The sequence below is a fragment of the Diplotaxodon limnothrissa genome, linkage group LG20 (assembly GCF_057381915.1).
Source record: "Diplotaxodon limnothrissa isolate DT_005_m linkage group LG20, D_limnothrissa_male_GT1.1, whole genome shotgun sequence".
Taxonomy (NCBI): Eukaryota; Metazoa; Chordata; class Actinopteri; order Cichliformes; family Cichlidae; genus Diplotaxodon; species Diplotaxodon limnothrissa.
The window spans coordinates 5,795,086-5,820,456 of record NC_140615.1 but is presented as its reverse complement, the minus strand read 5'-3'; the positions used below and the strand labels follow the sequence as shown (position 1 = coordinate 5,820,456).

Below are 25,371 nucleotides of genomic sequence, written 5' to 3'. Positions count from 1 at the left end.
AGTTTTTCTTACTTTTATTTTTTTTAACGAAACCAGTGCGAAACATAAAAGTAAAAGAACGATTACACCACTCACCGCGGCTCTCTCAGCTTCCTTTTCTCGTTCCCGCTCTCTTTCTCGCTCCTTTTCCCTTTCCCTCTCTCTCTCTTTTTCCTCCCTGACTTTCTGTTCTGCTTCCCGTTTGGCTTTCTCCAGAGCTTCCTCTCTCTTCTTGGCCAGTTTAGATGAAGCCAGGGGCGTGAAGTAGAAATCGGTCCGAGCACACGAGTTGTACCCCCGGTCCAAGTGCTTGTAGAAACTGTAGAAACACAGACACAAAAATAAAAACGTTAAAATAATGTCTTACGTTCATAAACTGACATTTGTTTGGAGGAAGAAAAAAAAAAAACTGATAAAAGAAGGTTTGATCATCATATCCATGTGAAATTTTGTGTACTGAATGGCAGGATAAATGATGAAAACACTGCTGGTATTAGCTTGCATTAGTCCATGTTTTAAAAGCAAACAAACTCCCTCAGCATTCACTTTTCCTGCCACGCTGAGCCTATAATAAACTCCTCATTGCTATTCATTGGCAGTCTGAGAGTCACTTAAGCGGGAGGCAGCAACACGTACTCATATTCGGATGCTTCATACACTTCCATCTCACTGTAATTAATCTCCCTGTTTTCCATCTCTGATAATTCCGAACCATCAGCTACTCAGAGCTCGAGGCTAATTGTGGCCTTGGATGCCTGTTTTGCAGAGGACATTTGATTAGTTGCCTACATTAAAGACTTAAAACCTGAGGGCGACTCTTTGTTGGAGAGCTAATCAGTACCCCCTGATAAGAGAACAGGCAGACTACTGATAAACAGCCACCTGTGCAGGTGTATGTTTTTCTCTTTTACAGATGTTTGATGTTCTGTTGTTTGCTCAGGCTGTTGACAGACGTACCGTGCTGATTGGCTGGCATGGCTGGGCGTATTGACGACTGTAGGCTCCGGGGAGGGGCTTCTCTGCGGGGGTGGTGGGCTCTCTGGCTCTTCCGACTCGTCCAAAGGCTCCTCTTTGATGTGCATGGGTGGGACTGCTGTGGCCGGGCCAGCACAGGTGACAGAGGCAGGAAGTGGCATGGAGATGGAAGAGGATGGAGCCGAAGAAGAAGGAGGCTGCAAGCCAGGCATAGAGTTTGATGATGATGGGGGAGGGGCGGTTGGAGGTAGAACTGTACTGAAAGGATGAGATGAGAAAGGTTGCTGAGGTGGCCCGCTGGGATGTGAGGCTGCTGCGGAGGGTGGCAGAGGAGGAGCTGGAGGAGGTTGGTGGCTGGCTGAAGGTGGGAGGCTCTGTGACTGGGTGAGAACTGGAGGCTGGGCTGGGGGAGGCTGAAGCTGCTGGCCTTGAGGCATGAGCTGGAGGGGAGGCGGATGTGCTGATGGAGGATGATGGTTGGATAAAGAGCTGAGAGGCTTGAGGGCAGGAGGCGGAGGCAGGTTTGAAGGCATCTGAGGGAATGGAGGTGCCGATACGTGGGGCGGGTGTTTGTGAGACTGTGGGTTGGGTATCTGAGGGATGGGTGTAGTTGGCGGGGGCTTGATGTGAGGCATAGATATTGGTGCGGGGGGCAAGGGCTGCTCTCTGGGAGGCTGGGCGCCGCTCTGAGAAGATGACTGGGACTGAGAAGGAGGCGTGTGAGCCCTCTGTTGTGATTGGCCAGAGACCGGCGGGGGTGGGACCTGAGACGGACCCACAGGGAATCCCTGAGGGGTGATGGAGTGAGGGTGAGCCATGTGTGAGGGGCCCGGCTGCAACGGGTGAGGCATGGGAGGCATGGGTCCGTGATGCGGGCTGGGTAATGACTGAGGTGGAACTGGGGGGCCAGGAGGCGGAGCCTGAGTCATAGGTGAGTGTGGAGAGGGAAGCCTTTGAGGGTGCAGGGATGCTCCTGACTGGATTAGAGACATTGGGCTTGCCTGGGGCAGAGGCTGGGGAGGTAGAGAGCTGGAGGCTGCAGCAGGGGAAACCTGCGGAGGCAGTGAGGGGGCTGAGGTTGTGGGTGGAGGGGGCGCCGAAGAGGCGGCTGAGATGCCCGGTTGACACTGGATGACTGGAGGGTGCTGGCTCTGCAGGAGCTGCTGCTGTTGGGCAGAGGAGTCCGAGTCGCTCTCATTGTCACGGGGGCTCGGGATGCTCGGCGAAGAGCTCCGGTTGTCCTGATCAATGTCTTTAGGATCACTACTGAGCTCCTCGTTGATGCTCCGCCCATCAGAGCTCTCGCCCTCTCCCTCTCCTTCTCCCTCGCATTCTGAAGGCGAGTCTGGCCGACTCAGCTCCTGTGGGGACAGAGGAGAAGAAAGGAAGCGCATCAGCACACCAACTACACAACCTCCCCTTAACACATAGAGATAACACAAGCAAGCAGACTCACTTGTGTCTTGGACTTTTTGGCGTTGGCCCTCTCGGGCTCCTCTGTGTCTGAAGCTCCTTTCTCCCGTTGCCGTTTGGCACTCTTCATAGGTGAAGGAGCTTCCTCTTTAATCTTCTGTGGAGCAAAAGCAGCAGAGACACAGAAAGTATACATTACAGAGGTGCATGCAAGGAAAAACGAGGGGTCAGCGACTCTCTGCTGTACTTACTTTGCTTGGCTTCTTCATGGAGTCCGTCTTGCTGTCGGTGCTGTCAGTGCTGGCTGCGCTGGGTGAAGTACGTCCGCTAGAGCGCAAATCCTCGTTGGTGGGTGAGGCTCGGCCATCAGGACTGGCTGTCTGCTTCTTACGACCACTACGTAGCGTCGACATCTGTAGTTTGAACGAAGGAAAATTTAGCCCAATTTATAAAACTTTCAAACTTTGAATAAAATAAACATTTGGTTTGAGATTATGAGCTTATTTCTTTGTAATCTGGGTCTGGATTGCTCCAGGGATAAATCTCAGGGTATGGTTCCTAAAAGTGAAAATAGAAGGATAGCTGGCGCACCGAGCCTCGGTTCCGTCGGGTCCTCATGCTATGCTTCCCGCTGAGTCCATCCTCTTCCTCTTTGACAGGTTTGAACATAAATGGCGGAGGGTCCACGGGCTTCTCGATGGGGGGCAGCTCACCGTACTTCTTGAAGTGAATGCGGCAGTCGGTGCACAGCAAGATGTTCTCGCGGCCCCCGTGGTGCCAGTCCTTGGAGGCTGAGGAAAGCCATTTACAGTTGTGAAATAACACAGTCACACAAGCAGAGAGGCACAAACATCACACAGAAATCATCTGACAACCTGCAGTAATACTGAGGAATACAGGCACCACCTTAAAATAATTTCTCCTTTCAATATTTAACAGAATAAAAATGTTTGTACTACAGGCGCTAAATCAACGTCTAATATGTCCCCTGTTTTATACCCCATTTAAACTCCCAGTAATCTACTAATAAGAGCTTGATGGGTTAACACTATAAAGCCAAGTTATTAGCCACCCTTGCTTGGATGGCAGAAACGTCAGCGTGTTCAGATGGGAGCCAGCTGTGTGCAAAGAGGGGGAAGGATAATGAGGTGGAGAGAGTGAACGAGCTGTGGGTTCATGTCTGATTTGATCAAATTAGTCCTGACATACTCTGATGCCCATCTGTCACACAGTGCTGTGTTGGGTGGGCTCACACCGATCCCAAGACAGGACGGGAATAGCCAAGCAAGTCCGTATGACGGGTGTGCGCACGAAAAAGAGATGTGGCATCTTACTGGTCGTGAAGCAGTGGCGGCAGGCGTAGCCTTTTAGCTCCTGTTCGCTGTCTTCACTGTCAAAGTCATCTTCACTGGCTGAGCTGAGGTCCACTAGAGAGAAGAAGGAAGGAGAAAGATACGTCACATACATCTCTTTACCGACCAACGAGTATATGTCAGGCCAGGCCGTCCCCTCTCCTCCCAGCTGCCACCATGACGTCAAAGCTACGTACAGAACTCGCTCGACGGCGGGCGTGAAGGAGTGTTGACGGGAGTTGAGGCGGTCCGTGTCTTGATGCGGCGGAAGACGGGCTGACGACGGTGTCGGCGATGGGCTCGACAACTGGCCGCCTCGGGAGTCTTCTTCCAGTAGTAGTAGAAAGTAATCAGCTCTCCCTGAAAGAAGACGATAAACAGGCACCGTTAAAACAGGCAGTAACATCTTAGGAACGCAAACGAGCGTCTGTGATAAGGGGGAGGATTCACTTTTGATTGCAAAGAGGTGAAATATCTGCAGTTAGGTGGAATGAAATCTGTGGAGGATACACATTAGCAGTGGGTGCTGCGTTTCACAGTGAAAGGCCATGGAGCGGGTCAGTCCATGCCAGGATTTGTAGCTGGCTGGGCATGTTTGTGCTGCGGCCCTGTCTGTCCCAGGATTAGGCCAGGAGACTCACTGAATGCAGGGATATTAGGATCAGTGCAATGGTGGCTGCCTGGGTGGCAGGAGGTTGAATGGGAACAAAAGAACATGTCAGGCAGAGCTTTGGCGCTACAAATAGGGAGTGAAATGGCTCCTCGCCCCTTCACTGGAAGAGTCAATTGAACTTTAATCAAACATTCGGAGGGGTGCGCTTGCCAGCGAGCGGGGCGGATAAATCCAGTGTACAAAAGGCCGTCAGGAAATCAATACCCAACTGAAACATTAACACATGCAATCATGGATCAGAAAGCACTTTGCTGAGGCAGCCTGTGCATATTAACTGCAGCTTTCCTGCCACACTCGTGAAACACAAGCCCTAAAAATTGGCAACAGGAGTCGGTGGCAATTATGTAGTTTCCTGTAAAGCTTCGCCTTTTCTGCCTCGCTGTGAACTCTCACTTGTTAGTCATCTTCCACTGACTCTATAACAAATTTACAAAAGGTGCAGTGTGTGTTCGCAGGGTGAGCAGTAAGTCACCTGTAATCTCAAAAGCCCCGAGGGCACCCAGCCACTGTCTGAGGTCTGTTAAACCGCTGTTCAACAAAGCTCCCAGGGTTTAATGGCTATTGATTGTTTTCCTTCTCTGCTTCAGCCGAGAAACTTGACATTAATTAGTCACACCATTACTCTCTGAAATGCATTAACAGCTTTTCAGCAACAGCCTGATATCGTCTATCAAAATGTAGCGAAACATGAAAAAGGAGGAAGTGATTTGATGAAATGGCTAAGAAAAGCCCCCCCCCCCCACTTTAACAAAAACAGAAAATAAAGCCAGTGAACCGTAGCACACGTACACATACAATGTAACTCTTAGGGGAAATTCATATCTACCAGAGCCTGCAGGATCCACCTTATCAGGCAAAGCAGTGCTGGAAACATTTACTGAGGGTGTCTGAGCTCAATGAAACCTCCTCACATTTCAGGGTAAATTAAGGCACTACACCAGGAAAACCACTGCTCCAGCCGAAAACAGTCTCAAACCCCACGAGCTGGTGGAGGCTTTATCTGGATTGGCGGATGGATTCCACATGCAGTGGGCTTTAAGATAAAAAAGCACATGGATACTGATTATATTATCACCTAAAAGCTACATTATGCTGCTGCCGTTTCAGTCGGCGACAGAACTTTGTGGCCTTTCTTGTGCGCCTCCCACTTCAACCTGCCAGCCAGTTGGGAAGGGGAAGGGCGCAGGTGCTAACTGAAAGAAGGCGGGCATCCTGATGTGAAATCTAATTGAAATGTCCAGATCAAAAGTGTCGAGTGGTGCCGAGCGCTGGCTTTGCTCTGTGCTTAATGACTGTTCTCAGCAGTGCCTCTCTGCCTCCTCGCTGCGGGTTGACAAGTACACGGCCTCAGCAACAGCTTGGCAGACACAAGGAAAGGTCACCCTGCCTCTCCATCACTTACGCTGTGTCAAGTACCATTACATTAGGCAGGGGCTAATGAAAACATTAACTTGGGCTTTTGAATGGGAATTAACAGGTGTGGTGATGAGCTGGTGCAGCTAGATGTAAATAAAAAAGAGGAAAACAAGAAGCACAGTTCAGCAAATTCAGTACAAACATGATGCAGTGGAAATGTCTGCAAGTACAATAATATCTGTAATATACACAGATTTTAAATTTGAATGCAGCAAGTATAGCATGGTTAACTAAAACTAGGTTGCAGGTAACTAAAATGAATTAAAAAAAATAGATGTTTGTGAACCTAATTCAAACTAAAATGAAAATAAAGAGAAAATATCCTCAATTTTAGTGTTCGGTGTTTTTTTTGTTTTTTGCCAAAACTTGCCTTATGAGGCTTTGATATACATGTCCATTAAGACTCAACTGCTTTCAAAATCTCCTGTTTTAAAAAAAAAATTATATCTGTGGTGACTTTCCGAAATCTCGCTTCAAACTGAAATGAGCAAACCTGCACTGAAAACTAACTGAAACAAGACTGAATCCAAAGCAAAAAATCACAACAAAATAAAAATAATAATAAAAGCTCGTTCAAAATCATAGAACTGTAATAACTGTGTAGTGCAGTCACACTGATAAAGGAAGGACTGTGAGCACAGTGAACGTGTTGTGCAGAGAAACAGCCCGATGTGAACATGCTGCACGTGAGAGAAGCTTTGTGCAATACATTTGTGTCACAGTGAGACTGACAGATTTGGGTCCTCTGAAGTTGTGCAAGTCCCGTCTCTCACACCGACTGAAGACTTTTCTGCATCAGAGCCACTTTATCATGCTGCCACATGCCCGCAGCAACAATTTAACTCCAGTTACCTCGCAGTTTATTCTCCCCGTTTGGCCGTTGTGGAAGCAGGTTTGTGTTTTACCTACTGATGCCATGTCTTTTTCCCCTCCCTTCATAAAATTAACACGTCCATAAAAGAAACAACTAAACAAACCTGCATCTAAAACAGCTGAAAGACAAATTTAGATAGTCCCAAGGCTTCTGCAGCATAATTTTCTCCCTAGTCCACTAAATCGCTGCAGAGCGGCACAGAGTGTGCTGCTGCTGCTTTGCAGAACATGAGATAGTGACAACATAAGCTCAGTATTATTAGGCCTTTTAGGCTGCTTCCATCTGCAGGAGCTTTCTGGCCGGTGGATTATCCAGCAAGGGAAGGGCTTACCCTCATATCAGGGCGCTCAGGCCTTCCGTTCCAGTTACTGCCACTTAAAATGGTCATCTACATAAAGATGTGCAGTTATTTAAAAAAATATGTTCATAGTGATTGTTGTGCTATCGCTTTAAATTAAATACTTGCAGTTCGAGTTCATAAAGCATGCATATAGAGATGCGTGACTTTTGTATTTTAACCTTACTGTAATATTATTCTCACAAACAGCTGCTAACAGAGGTTAGCAGGTGACGAAATTAGGAAAATTCCTCCTGAGGCCAGATTTTGACTGAAAGGGTTAACCACTTTAGGCTGCAGTGTAATTGTGGGTGGGAGCGCTGGTTGAGGGTGAGCTCGGTGGTCGTATGTACACGGGTAGAGCTGAGGGCGAGGGCTAAACTCGTGTATTTACACCCTCATCTCCTCTCAGGCCCAGGCCTGAACAGATGGTTTCTGTTTTTCCTGGCAGATTTGTGACAGAGCCACAAAAGGCCTCTGCTTTGACATGAAGCCAAACGGTTAAGGCCGTTATTGGCAAGAGCAGGGGAAGGAGGAGAGAACAGGGGAGAGCCGAGGAGGGGGAGGGCTGAGTGCCGAGGAGAGTCGAGAGGGAGGAATATAAAAAAAAAAAGAAAAAAAGAAAGCCAGCAGCGGAGAACAATGGACAATCAACACTGAATCCCAACCACAAACCAGTCCTGAAAATCTCACAGCAAATAAAAATCTCTGCTAAAAATTTAAGGTGGTCGGGGAGCAGAGAGGGCTGGGAGCGTGTGATTTCTAGGTTCTGGTGGCTGACAGCGAGTTGTGTAAACAACCATTAGTGCAGCATGAACCTGCGCTACTCCTGCTTCCTCCACAGCCTGCAGTCAGAGCAGGGAGGACTGCTTCCTGCTTCATTTCAGTAAGGTGAAAGGGGAAGTATTTCTGAGCTAAATCAAGCCAGGGCTTAATTATACATGAGCTGGACCTGTGGACTCCCAACTCTTCCGTCGCCCATGACAGACTGTCTGGAGCGTGCGCGACTTCGCCATCATCCTCACCATGAATGTAACTGGAGGGCGTAACTTTATGAACGTGTATGTGCTTCAGTGGGTTTGTGCGTCCCATTTAATATGTTTCAGTGAAAGTTTATTTTAGAAATTATCAGGATTTTTATTAAAGTTGCCGAAATGGTAAAGATGACAGAAATGTGCGCTTCCAAACTTTTTATATTATATGCAGCCAATGACACCAGAGTCTAGTTCTGGATTTACAAATTTCCAATAATAAATAAAACATCGTTATGTCAGGTGGAATAAAAACTATTAGTGCTTAGCGTTACCAAACTACACTTTCCCTCCTTACGTCATTTATTTGTGTTTGTGTTGTGTGAAACTAAATGACAAGGCCAAATATTTAAGCTACTAGGCACATGTACAGTATGTGATGAATTCAAAAACACACCTACACCATAGCGATGCCTCAAAAACGAAGAAAGACTGAATAGTGAAAAGATCTTGGCTGGTGGAGCGGGGTGCATGTGAAAGGCGGCTAAATAGACAGCCGTTCCCTGCTGCGCAGCGCCTTTCTGCCGGAGAATGACTGAATAAGCTCTGCTTTCACAGGTCAGGGATGCACATGCTGAAGAATCAGCACTCGTGTTTTTCCTGCTGTAAGCGATTTGGCCAGTGAAAGCAGATTGGATGGCAACAGTGCCTTTTTTGCTGAAGGGTCGATCCTGCGTGTTCTGCTGATAAGCTAGTCTCCCCTCCCCTAAAAAAACAAAAACAAAACTCACAACATGAAGCCTACCAAAGAACTCAATTACACAGGAGCTCTGGCTCTCTGGGCTCCGTCTATTAGGCTGAAAAAAGATTTTGCCTACACTCAGCTGCGCTAAATTGCCTGTGGTCTGTTAAAAGAACATCAATACGTGCTGGTTGAGCTTCCATCAGCCGGCAGCGATTTCACTGCCTAAACAAGTTATATCATTTACCAAACGCGGAAGCTGTTCTGTCACACCGCCGACAGCTGCTGCCAACTGGACCAGGCTCCTGTAGTTTGCCGCTGGTTTAATTAGTGTTTCAACCTAAGTATTTATAATCACACTCATCCCCGAGGTTCTGGCTGCTGAGCTGAGGACATGGCAATGAATTCAATGCGACGTTTGTACAGATTGTACCGGGGCAAACATCTGCTGCGTGAGGTTGTGTTGGGAACACCGTTCTCCTGTTGGGCGTCCCATAAATGACAGGGCCTTCGGGGACCGAGTGCTCCCTTTTTTCTCCGAGAGAAGAAGATGCTGTAAGGAGCGCTCGGCACATCGCCTCCTTTAAAAATCAGACATACAGCTCAGATCTAGCATCTCTGTGTGGACCTGAAAATTAGCGCACGCGCTAGAATGATAACAAACTGCAGGAAGCTGATAAATTAAAGCTCCAATAAACTCACCAGTTGGTGTTGGATGCTAACTGTTTGCTGACTGAGAGCGCTTGTTCAATGCGTGACGTTAACAAGAAGAAAACGCACACTGTGGCTTCACCTGTGTTAGCTTTTCTAATGCGCTGCCAAAGCACCTTTCTGTCTTTTTCCCGCTCTGTGCCAAAAACAAAGCAGGAACCAGCAGCATAAAAACGTCTCACCAAATCAGTTTTAGCGTTTTATCTCCCCCCCCCACCTTTCCTGCCCTCTACGTCTACACGGATTACAGCTGACATTCTGGGCTGTAACATTACTAAAACGACACCACCATCTAATATATATGACCGAACTACAATTACGGAGTCGTCTTGGTGATAATGCTAGGCCTTTATGAAGTTAAATATTTAAACATGGAGCAAAGAGAAACCAGTAGGGAAGCTGGTAGGGAAAGAAAGCTCTCACACACACTCAGATGCTTTTGTCCTATGCCTGTAAATTGTTTTACACTGCTTCACTGACTTTATTAGATTAAGGCTGCTCTGAGTTGTATTGTGAAACACTTTCTTGATCTATAAATATAGAGTATAATACACTTATGTGTGCATGAAGTAAGTAAATTACCAGTGTTTTCATGCAATTTAAAATCTCACAGGACGCAAAGAGACAACCTGTACTGAATATAATTTCAGGCATGAGTTGCTTTTACATCAGTGTTTTTTACGCTGTCATGCATATTTTACTTTGCTGAGTAACACTGTTGTCTGCACACTGAAAACAGTCTGTCTTTAAAGTAGTAAAAGCCCAGGTATTGCAATACGTTCTCATTTGCAATCTGCTGCTGCTCGTGCTGTACCCTTTTCCACCAGTGACGTCGTCTGGGCTCGGTCCTGCAAGGAAATGGGCCAAAACTCTCTAATTTGATCTAATTTTCAGCTGTCAATTTCTCTGTCGAGCTGCACGGCAAACTAAGCAGTCGCCGATTTAAATCAGTTTGGCAAACACCGTCTGTTGATGTTCTTTATGAAAACGCTCCCAGTGAAAATATCAGGCGCGTAGTTATCTGTGATCTACCATTTCAGCATATTCGGTTGTTTAAACACTGAAGGCAGCAGATCGTGTTCCATGACGTCCTCTCGTGAGTGAAGGAAATGGTGGCCAGTTGCAGACGGTCAGGCGACACACCCACCCACTTCCCCCTGTGGGCCTTTATGTGACTTTATATAAGGCATTCCTGAGTGCTAGTCGGGCCTGGTGTGTTTACACAGCGCTGGGTGCTTACCCTTGGCACTGGCTGTTCGAGCCGTGCTGACGCTTCAGGGGCAGCGCGGCTAATAGGAGCTAGCGGGAGGAGCAGTGAGGGCCGGGCGCGCGGTACCGGACCTCTGGGCTTTGTGCTGTGCGCTCCGCTCAGGACTCATACATCTTCTTTCATGCAACTGGAATAGTGTGTGTGTGTGAGAGAGAGAGACAGAGAGAGACTGGAGATAATGGGAAAAATCTCTGTTATTTCCCACACCTAAAATATCTAGAGATATTGTTGTTCTCATGTTCTGGAGATCTGGGATTTGGGAATGAGGAGGGAGAAAATAAATGGGCACTTTCCTCCGGGTATTAGCTGGCACTTGCTCCGATCAGCCAAGCAGCACAAAAACAAGCTCAGTCATAAGCAAAGATGTAAAGTCTGTGTGAAAACACAGACTTTACTGGCTCTTTTGAGCCAATGCCCATTTTACTCCCTTTTTTCATAGGACGCTACTACCCTCTCCGTGCTCTCCCAGTCATCTTTTCATATTTAAAGGCCAGTTTATTTTCCATTTGCAGGGGGAAAAATTAATCTTTCTCTGCTCTGTGGTGGTGGCAGGCCCATATCCTGGAGGAGGTCTATTACCTCTCCTGCCAAATAGACTCCCCCCTCCAGGTTGAAGTGCATTAATACCTCCTTTATAGCCAATCAACTGGACTAGTCATATATTTCAAAACCAGTAAAAATAATTGAAGAAACCCTCTGCGAGGAAACAGTATTCATACACTTTAATCTCTTATTCAAGAGACTCAAATTGGTTTTGAGGAATAAAGTATGAAAAAAAAAGTAGCACAAAAGGAGACGACACTAAAGAGTTGGGGTGTAAAAATATTACAGGATATGTTGCGGGTTTTAGAAAAGGAGGGCTGACGTACCCTCACCTCAGAGCAGGCGAGGAAATGAAGCAGATGAAAAGTATGACAAACACCTTTGATTTTCCTTTGATGTCTGTGTCAGCACTATATCGGCACACTTCCAGCAGGAGCAGCCTCGCAGAAACAGCAAAGTCTGCACTGTTTCATGAATCAAAATGTATATCTAAGAATTATTTAACAGCCGAGTCTAAAGGCTTTGAAGCAACATGAACCTGTTCGCTCTGCAGCCAATTACAGGCAAAATAAAAATGCAGGTCGAGCCCTTTACGAGGTTTTATATCTAAAGAAGTAAAAGCACAAAAACAGTGTGGCTTCTGTGTTTTGTTTCCAACACAAAGTTCACACTGAACGAGGTGAGCTGCTGTTAATCATTGCCAGGCCTGAATCTGACCTGTTTGTACTGTGGCACGGGTCACACGGACGTTCAATAACGATTACGACACACACCCGCACGAAGAGCAGGGAGCTGCTGACAGGAGGAAATTCCCTCTGCTTATGTACATAAATAACACATTTACAAAGTGCGAGAGGTACAAAACAACTTTGGCAGTCAGTGACAAAGCTTTTGTTTAAAGGAGGCATACGATACAACCAACAGGAAGCTACCTCTAACCGCAGGCACAATAATCTCCAGTTGCAAAAGTTTGGAGTGTACAAACATTTTCCTCTCCAATCAGCTAAGAAGGAAACAATTCTCTGAATTTATAAGATTAAAAAAAATACTAGCTTAGGTTTGATTAAATGACAGTAATCAAAGTTATGGCCTTTGATTCTCTCTACCAGGCCAGACACAAATGTAACTTTGTTGATGTTCAAACAGTCACGTTTATTGCTTTGTAATCCTAGTGGAAGACATCGCATTGCCCTTTAGTTTGCTCTGAAAATGGCTGAAAGACCAAGAGAAGGAAAGGAAAAATCCCAAGTGCTAATAATAAAGCACTGTAGCACAAACATGAGATAAAGCAGGCTTCTCCACAGAGCTGACATATGCTGTAAACACAGTGGTTCAAATCACATCTGCACTACTTGTTTACTACTTGCTAACAGAGGGTGCTAATTAATGTTGAGTGTGTAACTTGCCTGGGAAGTACATTTAAGCTCAGGTTTACACTCAGGTGCAAACAAGTATTTTTAATATTAATATTATTATTTTCCCCTGAGCCTGATGTGATAATACTACGCTAGAGTTGTTGGCAAGCAGCGCTTCTTAACAATAAGGCCTCACAGCATTAAACTAAAACTTGCTTTCTGTAACTTACAAGGAAACTGCAAATGCTTCAGTTTCTCTGTTTTTGTATCAGTGGCACAGAGAGAAATAAACGAGCTTACCGTCTCTTTGTTGGGCAGCAGCTCTTTCCGGATCCTGAAGAAGTTTTTGCCGAACTGTCTCAACCCTTTAATGAAGCGCTTCTGCAATTTTTTTGCACAGAGGAAGAGAGAGAGAACGAGAGAAAGAGGGGGGGGGAGAGGGAAAGAAAAAAAAGAGAGCAGTGAGTATATGTTAAGTCAGCTAAAGTACCACAGAATAAAGTTTTCTGCTTAACACCACGACAAAGAACATTGTTTTCATTTCGCTAGTCTGCGGTCGTCTGAGGTTTGCTGTGTTTTTTATAAACCTCTACAGCCGTTTAAACTCCGGAGCAAACACAGCCATGTCAGGGCAAAACCAGAGAGGAAATGACAGGCAAGGCAGGGAGAGACGCTGAGATTAAGCTCGTCGTTTCACGAGCGCAGAACATACAGTTAGACAAACACGATCTAATGTGAAAACAAACACAACAGCAGACGTGCCAAACGTGTTGTTAATCTCCCAAGTGAAAGTTCAAAGTCAAAAGCTAAACTTGAAGATGCCTCTCTGTGCGTGGCACTCCGTTTCTAATTCTGTCGTTATATTTTGGCAATCTAACAAACCCCAGAAAAATTTAAATGTCCAAAAAAAAGAATTCTTTCTAAGTGAGGTGAACTACACGATGACAGAGAAGGCTACTTTGTGACACTGGATTTAATCTGACATTAAAAATAAACTGAACGTCAACGAGAGCCCTTACCTCAATGTGAGCACAAAAAAACAAAAAGAAAAAACAATGTCGGAAAGCCCCCAAAAATCAGAGCAACCTACATATATTTCTTCTCCTTTAAGAGCCACAGACTGCGAGCCATAAAAAGCGACGGCTGAAAAACATTCATAACCAGCGAAGCAGACAACCAACAGATTTACTTTCTTGCTCCAGAGGCGAGCCCCGTTCCACAGTGATCTCAGCCAACCGTTTCCACCAAGTAACTCCAGCAAAAAAAAAAAGAAAAGCAGAGAAAAGTCCTCGGGGAGCACAGCACAAATCTCTACGTCCACCCACAGGTAAAGGGAAAATTAAAGGGGGGTAAATCCACAATGTCTCCGACAGGACGTCGTTCTTCTTATGTTTTTTTTTTTTAACAAGAAAGAAATAGCTTGTCACTCTCTGCTCTTCCACTACAAAGGGGAAGGCTTTACATGTGATCTTTCTGCAAGAGAGCCTCTGGTTTGCAGCAGGATGGAAAACCCGAAGTGGAGTCCTGTGCTTCATGTTAGTGTTAGGCACAGCTTTCATTTCAGCCTCTAGCACTGAATGGGCAAGCTTTACTTCTCTACCCACCCCTCTCACTCTCACACACACACACACACACACACACACACACACACACACACACACACACACACACACACACACACACACACACACACACACACACACACACAGAAACCTAAGCCAATGCTTGCGACTGAAACTACACAGGTTTCTATTTCCTTGTGAGGAAACTACAGCATGGAGTGAGCCTGCACAGAGGCAAAACTAGCTGCCCGCCTGAGAGGGGAGCCAGGCTGACACAATTTGTGTGGAGAAAGGTCTTGGACACGGTGGAAAGGACACAAGTGGGAGGGAAAACCAGATATGGAGCCTCTCCTGTGTTGTCCGGAGTTCATTTTCCATGCCATGTACAGTATGTTATGCAACCACAGATTGTTTACATACCTCATTTTGGTGGGGGAACAAAAGCCGAATTTACAGAAGTAACGCAGCCTGCTGCGAAGCACAACTGTCTTTCAGGGAAAATTACAGGTGAGAGAGAGCTTTGTGAATTACTATACTTACGTCCTTAACACAAGCAAACTTGATATTCTCAAATTTTCCAGCTCTGCTTTGTTATTGTGCAGACAAAAACATAAAGAAAGAAGGCACAGGTCGAAATTAAACCAGACTAAACAAGCAAACACAAAAGGGCCTGATCAAAAAGCTAGTCGCGCTCAGCTGACAGCTTAACAAAACGGCCTGTCCTGTAAGTGTCATGAGACAGCAGCTAATTTGCATTCATCAGCTTGAAGGTGTAGCGGCTGATTAGCCAGTAGATGGAGCCGTCTCTAACACCAGCACCACATGCAACGGGAAAAAAAATAAAAATTTCCGACCACTCAAGGGGGTTAAGGGGGAGATTACTATTTACACTGTCACTCAAAAGCAGTCTAGAGAGCAACAGAGCACCGGTGGAAGGCCTATTTCAGGGTTTGTTTGACAGGCGCTGACAAAAACGAGTAAATAACCAGCTGAAGTATTAGCTTCACAAATGTTTGCGGGGGAAAAACAAGAGGAAAACTACCTGAGGATTCACAAATATTTAATAAACCTGAACCTGAGGTAGACCAGATGATAAGGTGGATGAGGGGTGAGGTGGTGCTGAGGATAAATTTCCATGTCTCAGCTTTACCTGAGCCTGCAGAGCTTCTACGTCAAAAATCAATTAGACCTGCCCGTGCAGCCTGCATCTGTCCTAATTATGTCACCTTAATTATGTTTCCCCCCCAACTGTACTATTTACTCAGTGCGCCCGTTCATCTCCACAGAGGAGCTGCATGCGTGCTCTCCCTCCCTCTCGTTTTCTTTCTCTCGCTGGCTCCCTCCTCCCTTCTCTACATGTCGGCTCCAGTTTAAGGCTCCATTTCAGCTGCCTGGGCTCACTGCTCTCCAGCCCAGCTAATAAATCATCTGCCAATCTGCTCCCCGAATCGCTCTGCCCCTGCTCCGATTGCTCCAGCCCTTGGTTGCTAGGCAACACAGCGGCAGAGGAGGGGCTCGGAGAGGCAGAGCAAGCTGAGCAAGGGGGGGGAGAGAGAGAGAGGGAGTGAGTGAGTGAGCAAGAAGGGGAGAGGGGGGCAGCTGGGTGGTGGAAGCGCTACCAAATAGCCATCCGCTGTGCAGAAACAACAGGCGTCTCTCTCTGAGCGTGTTCCAGAGCGCTGGCGCTTTTTACCCGCCCCGAGTTTCCGCCCCGAGTCCAACAGTGCACTATTGTAAGCCCAGAGAGGAGACGTAAAATAAGAAAAATAAGGAGGAGAAAAGAAAGGAAAAAAGGCATTAAATAGCCCTTTGTTGCGTGCAGGCACTTCCTGCTTGAGAGGTGATTGTTCGAAGCAGTAAAACTGGTTAAGATAAATGCAAACATGGGCGCAAAGATAATATCACAAAGACAGGCTCAGACTCAGACACACACACACACACACACACACACACACACACACACACACACACACACACACACAGGACATAATTCCCGCTAAATGTCATTCCATAAAAACACTGACGCAAGACCAGCACAGCAGCAAACAAAGCTACTTCCACTCAATATGGAGTCATTATACTTGACTTGTTGTTAAAAGCTGACCTTTCCGAGCCTGCTGCGAATAAACCCAGAGGGCTGAGGGCAATCAGTCAGCTAGCCAAAAACAAAAAGCAAAGAAAAACACACACACACACACACACACACACACACACACACACACACACACACACACACACACACACACACACACACACACACACGTGTCTGTTATGAAACATCAGCCCGTTACATTGGGCCTGGTGAGCAGAAAGGAAATCACAACAGTCTTGAATAGGGGGAACCGCACTGACAGACAAGAGACTACCCACATCCTCTTTGTACAGACACCTCACAGAAAGCACAATCTATGTAGATATGCTAAAATTTGCACTGTTGTCCCGCAATTACAACCATAAAGTATATTTTATAAGCCTTAACTTTTCTGTAAAAGACCTAAAAGTCACCCCGCCCTCAATTTATTTATTTTTTTAAAACAACAAATGTGAGAGTATCCTGATCCTCTGCAAAGCAAAGCAACATCCACTGCTTTCTTTTGCTTGCAGTGACACAAAAGGTGGCAGGAAATTCCAGCACACACCCATCCTGCCTGCTACTTAGTTATCAAACAACAACCGTCTCCTAAATAAAAGAAACACACTGCTGGCACAATAAAGGGAATAAATTTTGCTGTTGACATTAAACATAGCCTGCGGCACGGGAAACAGGGAGGTGTGTTGCATTTTATCCGTCTGCTGGGTGTCAGCTCGGCTCTGCAGGTTTGTATTCTACCACTGGGGGGCCGCTACTCTGCTCTTCTCCCTCGTTCCCCCCCTCCCCACCTCGTTGCTGTCGGAGGCCCTGCTCCAGTCATCCATCAGCCCAAGAAACAGCCGGAGATAAGCCGCAACAGAGTGCAGCTGGCTGAGGAATAGACCTCCCGCCCTGCAGCAGTCGTAGATCAGCCTCGCTATCTGTGACGTGGCGACACACACGGCACGGCTGCTGCTTCTGATTGTTTATAGGGCACCTCCTGTTGGCCGGCGCATTATTAGCACCGCTTATTTACTAGAAGGAATGACAGCAGCCTCGGGTGAAGCCACATTTCATTATGATGACCTTCAGCAAAGTCTGAAGGGCCAGAAGGTGCAGAGGAATCAATTTACTGATAAAACAACTGGATTTCCTTTGAATTCTACAGACACACAGTGGATCTAAATGAATAACTTTAACTAAAATCAGCTCAATGTTACCTCTTTCGATCAAATAAAATGATAATAATCAGAACATATTTTATTTTTACGATTAATTATTATTACTAAATTAGTAACAACTAATTGAAGCTGCAGGAAGTCTCCAGTAAAGCCTGAAAACACTGAGGTACGAGTCAACTTCAAAGCTCAGTCCAAAATTTATTTGTGTATAAAGAAGATTGCAAATCTTGCAATTGTGGTTAAATCAACCACACGCGCCCCCCAACCACCCACTGAGAAACAGCTACAACGAGCTCAGACCGCATAGTAGATGTTTCTGATAAATTATTTACAGTTTCATATTTTATTTTATAAACACGCGAGATTTTTCTTGGGCGTAATCTGCAGTCATCGCCTTAGTCACACGTCAAAGGGTTTTGGTTGGCGCTGGCGTCAAGGTGATGGATTTCCGGTGTCTGACAGTTGCACTAATAATGTCACGGTGAAGGATTGTTCGGGGATTGACTGTCACAAATCTTTCTGGAGTGAAATAATGTTCTGTTCCTGCGAGAGGACAATAAAAATCAAACGACACTCTGCTTTGAGATGTTGTCACTTCGTCCAGAGCTGTAATGAAACGCCAAACATATGACTGTGGCAGCGGTCCTGTCGTTTGAATGTGTGTGTGCGCGTGTGGGGGGAGAGATTATTCGCATTTCACTCAAAGTTTAGAAGGTTGAGACGAGGTCCAGGAGTATATGCTGCTGCAGCCGTAATCACACGGAGGACAGGAGATGTGAGTCAAAGAGGGAGGAAGGGAAGGTGGCAAGTGACCCCGCAGACAGGCTGATTCTGTCATTTCAGCGGTCCCTGCTGTCACTTTTATTCACATCTCTAAGAGAATGGCTGGGGTGAGAAAAGAACAGGCAGGGATAATGAAGCCAGTCCTGGAGGCGACGAGATACAAGAGGGAGGAGGTGGAGGAGGCAGAAGAGCGACGGGGGTGATGATGAATAAATGAAGAGCAGCAGGGCTGGTTTCTGCGAGTACGTCAAGGTTGGAGCTGCATTTACACCTGTCCCTCAAGGCTGCAGGGCTGAAAAGGCACAAGTGGTGATCAGATCAGTGGAAGCCGTGTCCTTGGCCAAGAGTCAAGATGCTGCTTCCCCCCCGGGCGGCAGACGCTGTGTTGCAGGTGAAATCCTGCTGACTGCCTCCACCCGCAGACACAAAACGCTTTCGGGACAGAACATGGCAGACGCTGCGTACCGGACTCCCCAACAGCTCCTCGGCTCTTGTTACATAACGCCGTCAGCACGGTGAGATGAATCCGTATAAATGAATGAGTGAATGGAGCAGAACACAGAGAGCAGCGGGGTGACGGTTTCAGCACATCATCTCCCAGTGGAACAGCAAAATAACACAATCAGACACACATATATGTACATAATAATGGATGTGACTGTAATGGAATATTCGGTCTATTCAAATTGCCCAAATGATTTGCTGTGAGCTTGTTTTAGTGTCTGAGTCTCCTGCTGCCGAGACAGCGTTTCTTTGACAAGTGGTCTGTGGTCGACCCCGCTGTGGTCGAGTGTGGCAATAAAGCCTCCCATCACCGCGCCCCGTCCCTCGCTCTGATTACCTTTGCACAGCTGTGCCTGCCATCGGCAAGTGTAAATACGAACGCACAAATAAAAGGCAAACTCATAAGTAGTCCACAAAAAAGGAGGGCTCACTTAATTTGTTGTGATCCACCGCGGCCCTGCCGTGGGCCGAGGGTTTAATTTAAACGCGTCCGTCGTGTTTGATTACAAGACAAACGACGCCCATTCATTTCCACTGGATACGAGCTGGAATCAAAGTCTGCCAAGCGTCAGGATTACGAAAACAATATCACCGAGAGGAAAGGCTGATTCATTGAGGAGGAGGAACGACTAACAGCAGCCATTCAGCGAGAGAGGTGGGTGTTTGTTTCTAAGATCTACAGTCAGATCCTTCAGCAGTGTTATCTTTAAAAGAGCCCGAGTATACAAACATGCAGCGCAGTGTGTCATAACGCATCAAGGCCAAAGCCGGAGCGCTCAGTCGTTCTGACACAGTCTAATTTGGCGCTTTCATTCCCCTCCTTCCCACTCATGATGCAGTGTTTGATCAGGGAGAAGGGCTGCCATTTTCTGATCCCAGCCCTTCAACAGCTGTGCTGAAATTCACATCGAAATTGAAATGGAGGCAAACGTTACCAGCCCCCCTTTTTTCCCCTCTTCTCCCCCTTTTCCAGGCTTCTATGCTAAAGATTTATTCTGTGGGTGATAAACAGGATGCAGCTGCTCTTGAGCCTTGGAGGAGCTGGAAACTGACAAGTGTTTTTACTGATGTTTTGTGAGGCCAGGCCAAGAGTCTCAACAGCTCCCTCTAAAGTCAAACGGCAGACGAACAAGAGGCGCACAGAGTGAAATGAAATGACAAAAACAGCAGCTCGCTGTGGAAACCAACTAATATTTATGCAGCCCGTGTTATTTTTAGATCAGCACGCGTTTGCTAATGCGTGACAACATAAAAGAATGGCTCTCTTACCACTTCATCCTCAGACCAGCACTTCTCTATCAGTTTGGGTACCGGCTTTTTCACCAGACGCTGCAGAGCCTTGCCGGCGTCGTAGCTGCTCTCGTGAAGCTAGAGGGGAAGAAAAAACAACAACAACAAATAAATGAGAAAGCAAACAAACATAGCTTTTAAAAAAAAACAACCAGTCTCACTAAGGGCACCTGAGTAGTATCCGCACCTTTTAATGAGCTCAGAAAGCAACGCAAAAAGATTTTACATCCAGGTGTGACTGAAGCTGTTACTATAAATGAGAGGGATGTCACACACTAAAGACCCAAGACCCCAGCCTAGATATAACAACAATAACAGTGACAAAATCAATTGCCGTGCTTCTTTTAAGCTTTGTGTCACATTCGGCTGGGCGAAGCAGACAGCGCTGGAGCTCTTCCTCTGAGAATAAACAAGCATCACTCATTGGAATTGCAAATGGAGAGTAAGGTCAAGAGACAGTGACCTGCCCGCTATGTTAATTTTCCAGTTTATAGATTTGGAATATAGATGCCCTGTTTATGGTGATTATAATCTCTTTCTTGCTCTCAATTCCTCCAGTATTCATTATCAATCCGACGGACAAACCTCGCGTTATGCCTAATGCACTGCCGGCTCCTGAGGATGGGTTTGCTGAAAAGGACTTATCACTGCAAATCACTGCACAGTGAAATCACAGCTGAACGCACCGTACAAATCTCTGCGATTCATCATTAACTCTGTTCATTTTCTGTGATGCACGCTCGGCTCGCAGTATTAAGACTTGCTGCAAGGCTACTTACAGTGTTAAGTGCGTTTAATGTAGTGTCATCTCGAGACGCTGCTAGACACCCATCTTCTGTTGAGCCTCCATCACACATCCCTGCGAAGGCAGCCATGCTCCTGTGGACGTGACACAGATGATGTAACGTTTTTAAAGGAAAGGCCACAAATCTAGCTAATCATTCCCACACAAACATAAGCAGAGGACACCTGGAAACAGTTCCTGCCATTCAAACGTGGCTACCCACATAATGTTGAATAAACAGCCTGCACACTACCTCAATATTGAAACACAGAGGTCACCTGACTGAACAAACATGATCGCGCAGTCCATTTATGTGCATATCTGCAATTATATGATTAAGTTTTAGAGTCAAACAAACATGTGATTCAAGTGCAGACTTTCAGCTTTAATTCAAGCAGTTTAACAAAAGTATTTCATTAACCCTTCAAGAATTATGACCATTTTCATAAAGTCGCATATTCATAATAGGGGGCCATGTATAAAATTTAACTGGACAAACTAACCCAGTATTAAATAAAACAGCTTGTCTGATGTGATCTCCCTGTTCTTGAGTGTAACCGGTGGTTTGCACCTTATTCTAAACTCTATGTGCATTAACGAAGACGTCTCTAGACTGTAGACTGACGATAAGCCAACCTACTTGAGCTCTTGACTCGGTTACATCTTACAAAGTTGTTTTTTGTAACCATGGAAATAATTTAATCATCATGCAGTTTAGTTGTTTTCTGTGGTCTTTCAGGACTTCTATCTCACTGGGCTTCACATTTAAAATGATAGTGAAAGGCTACAAAACATAATTTCAACACTTTGAATCGAATTCAGATATTATGTCTGCCTCATTTGTTAGGAAATAATAAAGATATTCAAAAAAAAGAAAAAAGGAGTGTTAAACAGTAGATCTACTGAATAAATCAGTGCTGCTGAAGTGAGATGCATTTTGCTGTAGTTTCAGCTTGTCGTGCACCTCTTCATTTGTGTAACCTGCTGTGGGTGGCACGCTGCCGGTATCGTGCCAAAAAGCAATCGCCTGCGAAAAACTGATATCTGGTATTTGCCAACAAATGATTGTGGGAATTTAAACTAAATAAATGACTTGTTGGAGTGTAATTTGTCAAACACATCTCTCATGAATAATAAAAAAAGTCACATTGAGCCAGAAAGAACAGTAAGGCGAAGCTGCAGTTTGTGGCAAAATGACTTTTCTATATAGTTCCCTTCATTTATCCAAGTAAAAAGTATCACTGACATTTAAAAAATGTTAAAACAGAAACCGTAAATAGATCGTAACTCACAAAAGTTACTGCTGGCACCTGCGGCGTGCTCGTGGGCGCGCTGCACCTCATTTGTAGAAAACATGAACAGCTTTGGAAAATTTTACTCGCACGTCATAGTTTATAAATCATTAACAAAATATTGTTGTTGAAATTCTTGAATCACGCAAAAAGGTAAACACTGGTGTTGTTATCAAAGTTTGTTCTGTTATGTACTGATTTTTATGACAACACCTGTGTTCACGGCAGCAATTATGATCATTACCTCACTGGCCAAAATATTATGGACCCGAGTGTAATTGAGGTAACATAAACTTCAGTGGAAGTTGTGCAATGCTGTCTGGCATGGTGGCATGGTGATTAATTACACTGTGGCCTCTGACACAGAAACCTGTCAACACACATCACTGGAACTGGAACAACATCCCATCGAGCTCTGATGACCGATTGCATCCCAAGATACCGAATGTGATCAGAGGGCAACACTAATAAAAAGCAATAAAATACCAATGTTGAGACTTCAGCAATTCCCATCCTGGAATTGATCCTGGACAGAGAGACATGATCATGACATTTACTTTCACTGACAAAGAGTATTTTATTCATATTTGTAGGTCAGAGGTCAATTTAAAAATCACTTTTTCCCCCTTTTTTGTGTGTGTGTGAAAAACCTCCAACAGCTTTAGACCTTGCATAACTGCCAAGTCTGAGGCCCTGTGTGTCTCTGGGCTCACCTTGCAGCTCTGAGGTACATGAGAAGGTCACAGTCATTGACCCCTGGCATCCAGACCAGCTCCTCATTCTCGGTTACGGCCTGGCCACCAGGGGAGGGGAAAGGCTGCAGCTCCGGGAGCTTGGCCTAATTAGGTCCACGGAGGAGGAGAGAGACAGATGGTGTCACACTACAAATAGCACACAGGCTTGAAGAAAATATCCTCTTTCAGCCGCCTGTCATCAACTTTTCACTGTGTGTTCCTGAGTGGTGGGACGGCAGGAAGCTACTGTCACAATAGTTTAATACACAGTATATATGACACCGAATTATAAATACTCTGAAGGTGTTAGTTTAAGACGGGATTATGTAAAGATACCTGACATTAAGGGGAGGGTAACACACACACACAACTTTGTAGAGTTTCAGCACAACTAAAACCAGCAGGCGCAAACATTACTGTGAACAATCATGCAAACTTAATCCAATCAGTAATTTCATTCCAATGTTCCCAGGCAACATGTAAAGATTTATAACCGCGTGATGTTTGCTTCAAGAAAATTTGTAAAATTAACAATAACTGGTGCTGTGAGTCCTACTAAGTGCAGGCCGGTCATTAATGACTACACAGTAAAATACAGCTTTAATCTGTCAAATAATACACATGCATAAATCACAATGATTCTGCAAAACAAGGGCACAGACTGTTACACTAGTGCTCTCTAAAATCCGGATCTCCTGAAGTAATTAAACAGTAAATTCTCAAAGCTTGGTTACATTTGCTGCCTGTGCTGTATTTATTGCAAAAACTGTAACTCTGAGTTTTTGCTGGAAACCACTACTTACGTCTGTGACGCAGTACTGAACACGAGACTTTTCTGAATCTAGCCACAAAGTCGGTGAACAGAAATATGATAATCGCTGCAACGACTGAGCCGGATATCAGGCGCTCAATCTGAGAGTGTGTGTATGTTCACATAAAATAAACAGATGAACAAAAAAAACCCTAGTATCTCAAAACTAAACACATAATTCCCACCCAGAGATCGAATAATGCAATTATTAGTCTCTTATTCAGGTGAAGCCCTGCGGTTCGAACATTAATGTGTGTGCTGAGCAATGACTTACTTGGTGACTGGGTCCCACTCGGATTTCCCCCTGTGTGCTGTTTAGTCGCCTGAGAAGAAACAAAGAGAGCAGATTGAAACAAAATATTTACACGTCACCATTTCAAAAGCCGGCTGTGAGAAATCTGTCAGCTCTGCAAATCCTGTTTAATTAACTAAACAACTGCTCAAACGGCAAAAATCACAAACTGACGATAATAAAAATCTAACCACTCATGACCAAGACTAGATCCAACAGAGTGGGGATGGTCTGTATTTATTCATTTATTTTCAAATGTGGAAGTCTTTACGGGGAAAAAGTACAAAGTGTTTACAGATTTGGTTCCTGCTCGCCTGCTCCTGCACAGCGAGCCGAGCAGTGCACATTTGCAGGCATGATAACGTGGATGCAGCAATAAAACAGAATCCCCAAAAAGGAGAAGGGGGGAGTGGAGGTGGAGGGGAAACTGGCTCTGGATATGCAGGGTGAAAACGGCTGCTGGTGCAAATGTTGGTAGCCATAGCAACTGCAATTTAATAATAGTGTACCGAATCTCCAGCTGCAGTGGATTAAAGAAAATGACAAGATGTTCCTTTTGAAAAGCCTTTTCCCCTCGGTCGCCTAGGCAACAGCGCCGATTTTCATACAAGCGAGCGCAGAGCAGCCCAGAATCTGTCAGCGTGATTTGCACTGAGAGAAGCTCGCACTCCATCACTGGAGGAAACTCGAGAGGCCGCAATCCTCCCGTCCTCTTTACAGTCCTCAAACCACGCAAACCCTGCGACGGGCTCAGGTTTAGCCTGTTTCCCCTTCTTAAAAAGATCCCTTCAGACAGGAGAGTCCGATTAAAGGTTTAATCCACATCCATCCATAGATGTTATGATCTGCCAAAAACCTCCACACCAGCACACTCCAAAAACCCGAACCTCAGCTGCCAAAACACCACCCGCCGCTCCGAAACATGTCGAAATACTTCACTTGGTTTTATTACCAACGCTCTCAGCGAATAAGACAAACTAAATATAAAGCACTCAGAAACTGGCAGCTACAGTGATGAATAGTGCTGATAAAGATGAAATACGGTGGTTCTCTGCGTCATCAGCACTCCAGATAAGACTATAAAGGTTTCATAACAATTTCATAATCCCACTTAAAGCCGGGTTTCAGACACCATCATATGCCTGAAACTTCCCAAACAGTTGTGAGTGGCGAACAATGAACAAACAATAACCATTCCTTTAGATTTATTAGAGCAGAACAGATATACCATCCACATCTGCACATCTAAACGCCTGCATGACAAAGGGAGAAAAAAAAAAAGAAGAGGAAGAAAAATTATTTGATTTACAGAGTGTGTTCCTGCACACAGTGAAAAAAGTTCTCACAAAACGCGTTTCTGACAATGTGCAGTCGGGCCAGGTCCACGGCACATTTGGCAGGAGGCAGTAAGGATGACAAATGAGGACCTGTGCTCCAGAATGAGAACAGTGTGTCT

At 45.5% G+C, this 25,371-nt stretch overlaps 1 protein-coding gene across 3 annotated transcripts in view; it reads right to left on the bottom strand.

Moving 5' to 3' along the window:
- rerea (arginine-glutamic acid dipeptide (RE) repeats a) overlaps positions 1-25,371 on the bottom strand; it is a 130,476-nt gene that overhangs the window by 4,185 nt on the left and 100,920 nt on the right. For all 3 annotated transcript variants that reach the window (XM_085345471.1, XM_085345474.1, XM_085345473.1), the window contains 12 exons: positions 23,898-23,946; positions 22,792-22,916; positions 20,782-20,881; positions 19,982-20,080; positions 12,912-12,992; positions 3,917-4,079; positions 3,702-3,794; positions 2,959-3,158; positions 2,619-2,780; positions 2,411-2,524; positions 937-2,315; positions 76-298 (listed from right to left, as the gene is read on the bottom strand). In XM_085345471.1, coding sequence (XP_085201597.1) covers positions 76-298; positions 937-2,315; positions 2,411-2,524; positions 2,619-2,780; positions 2,959-3,158; positions 3,702-3,794; positions 3,917-4,079; positions 12,912-12,992; positions 19,982-20,080; positions 20,782-20,881; positions 22,792-22,916; positions 23,898-23,946 — 2,788 coding nt within the window. The remainder of the gene's footprint in view (positions 1-75; positions 299-936; positions 2,316-2,410; positions 2,525-2,618; positions 2,781-2,958; positions 3,159-3,701; positions 3,795-3,916; positions 4,080-12,911; positions 12,993-19,981; positions 20,081-20,781; positions 20,882-22,791; positions 22,917-23,897; positions 23,947-25,371) is intronic.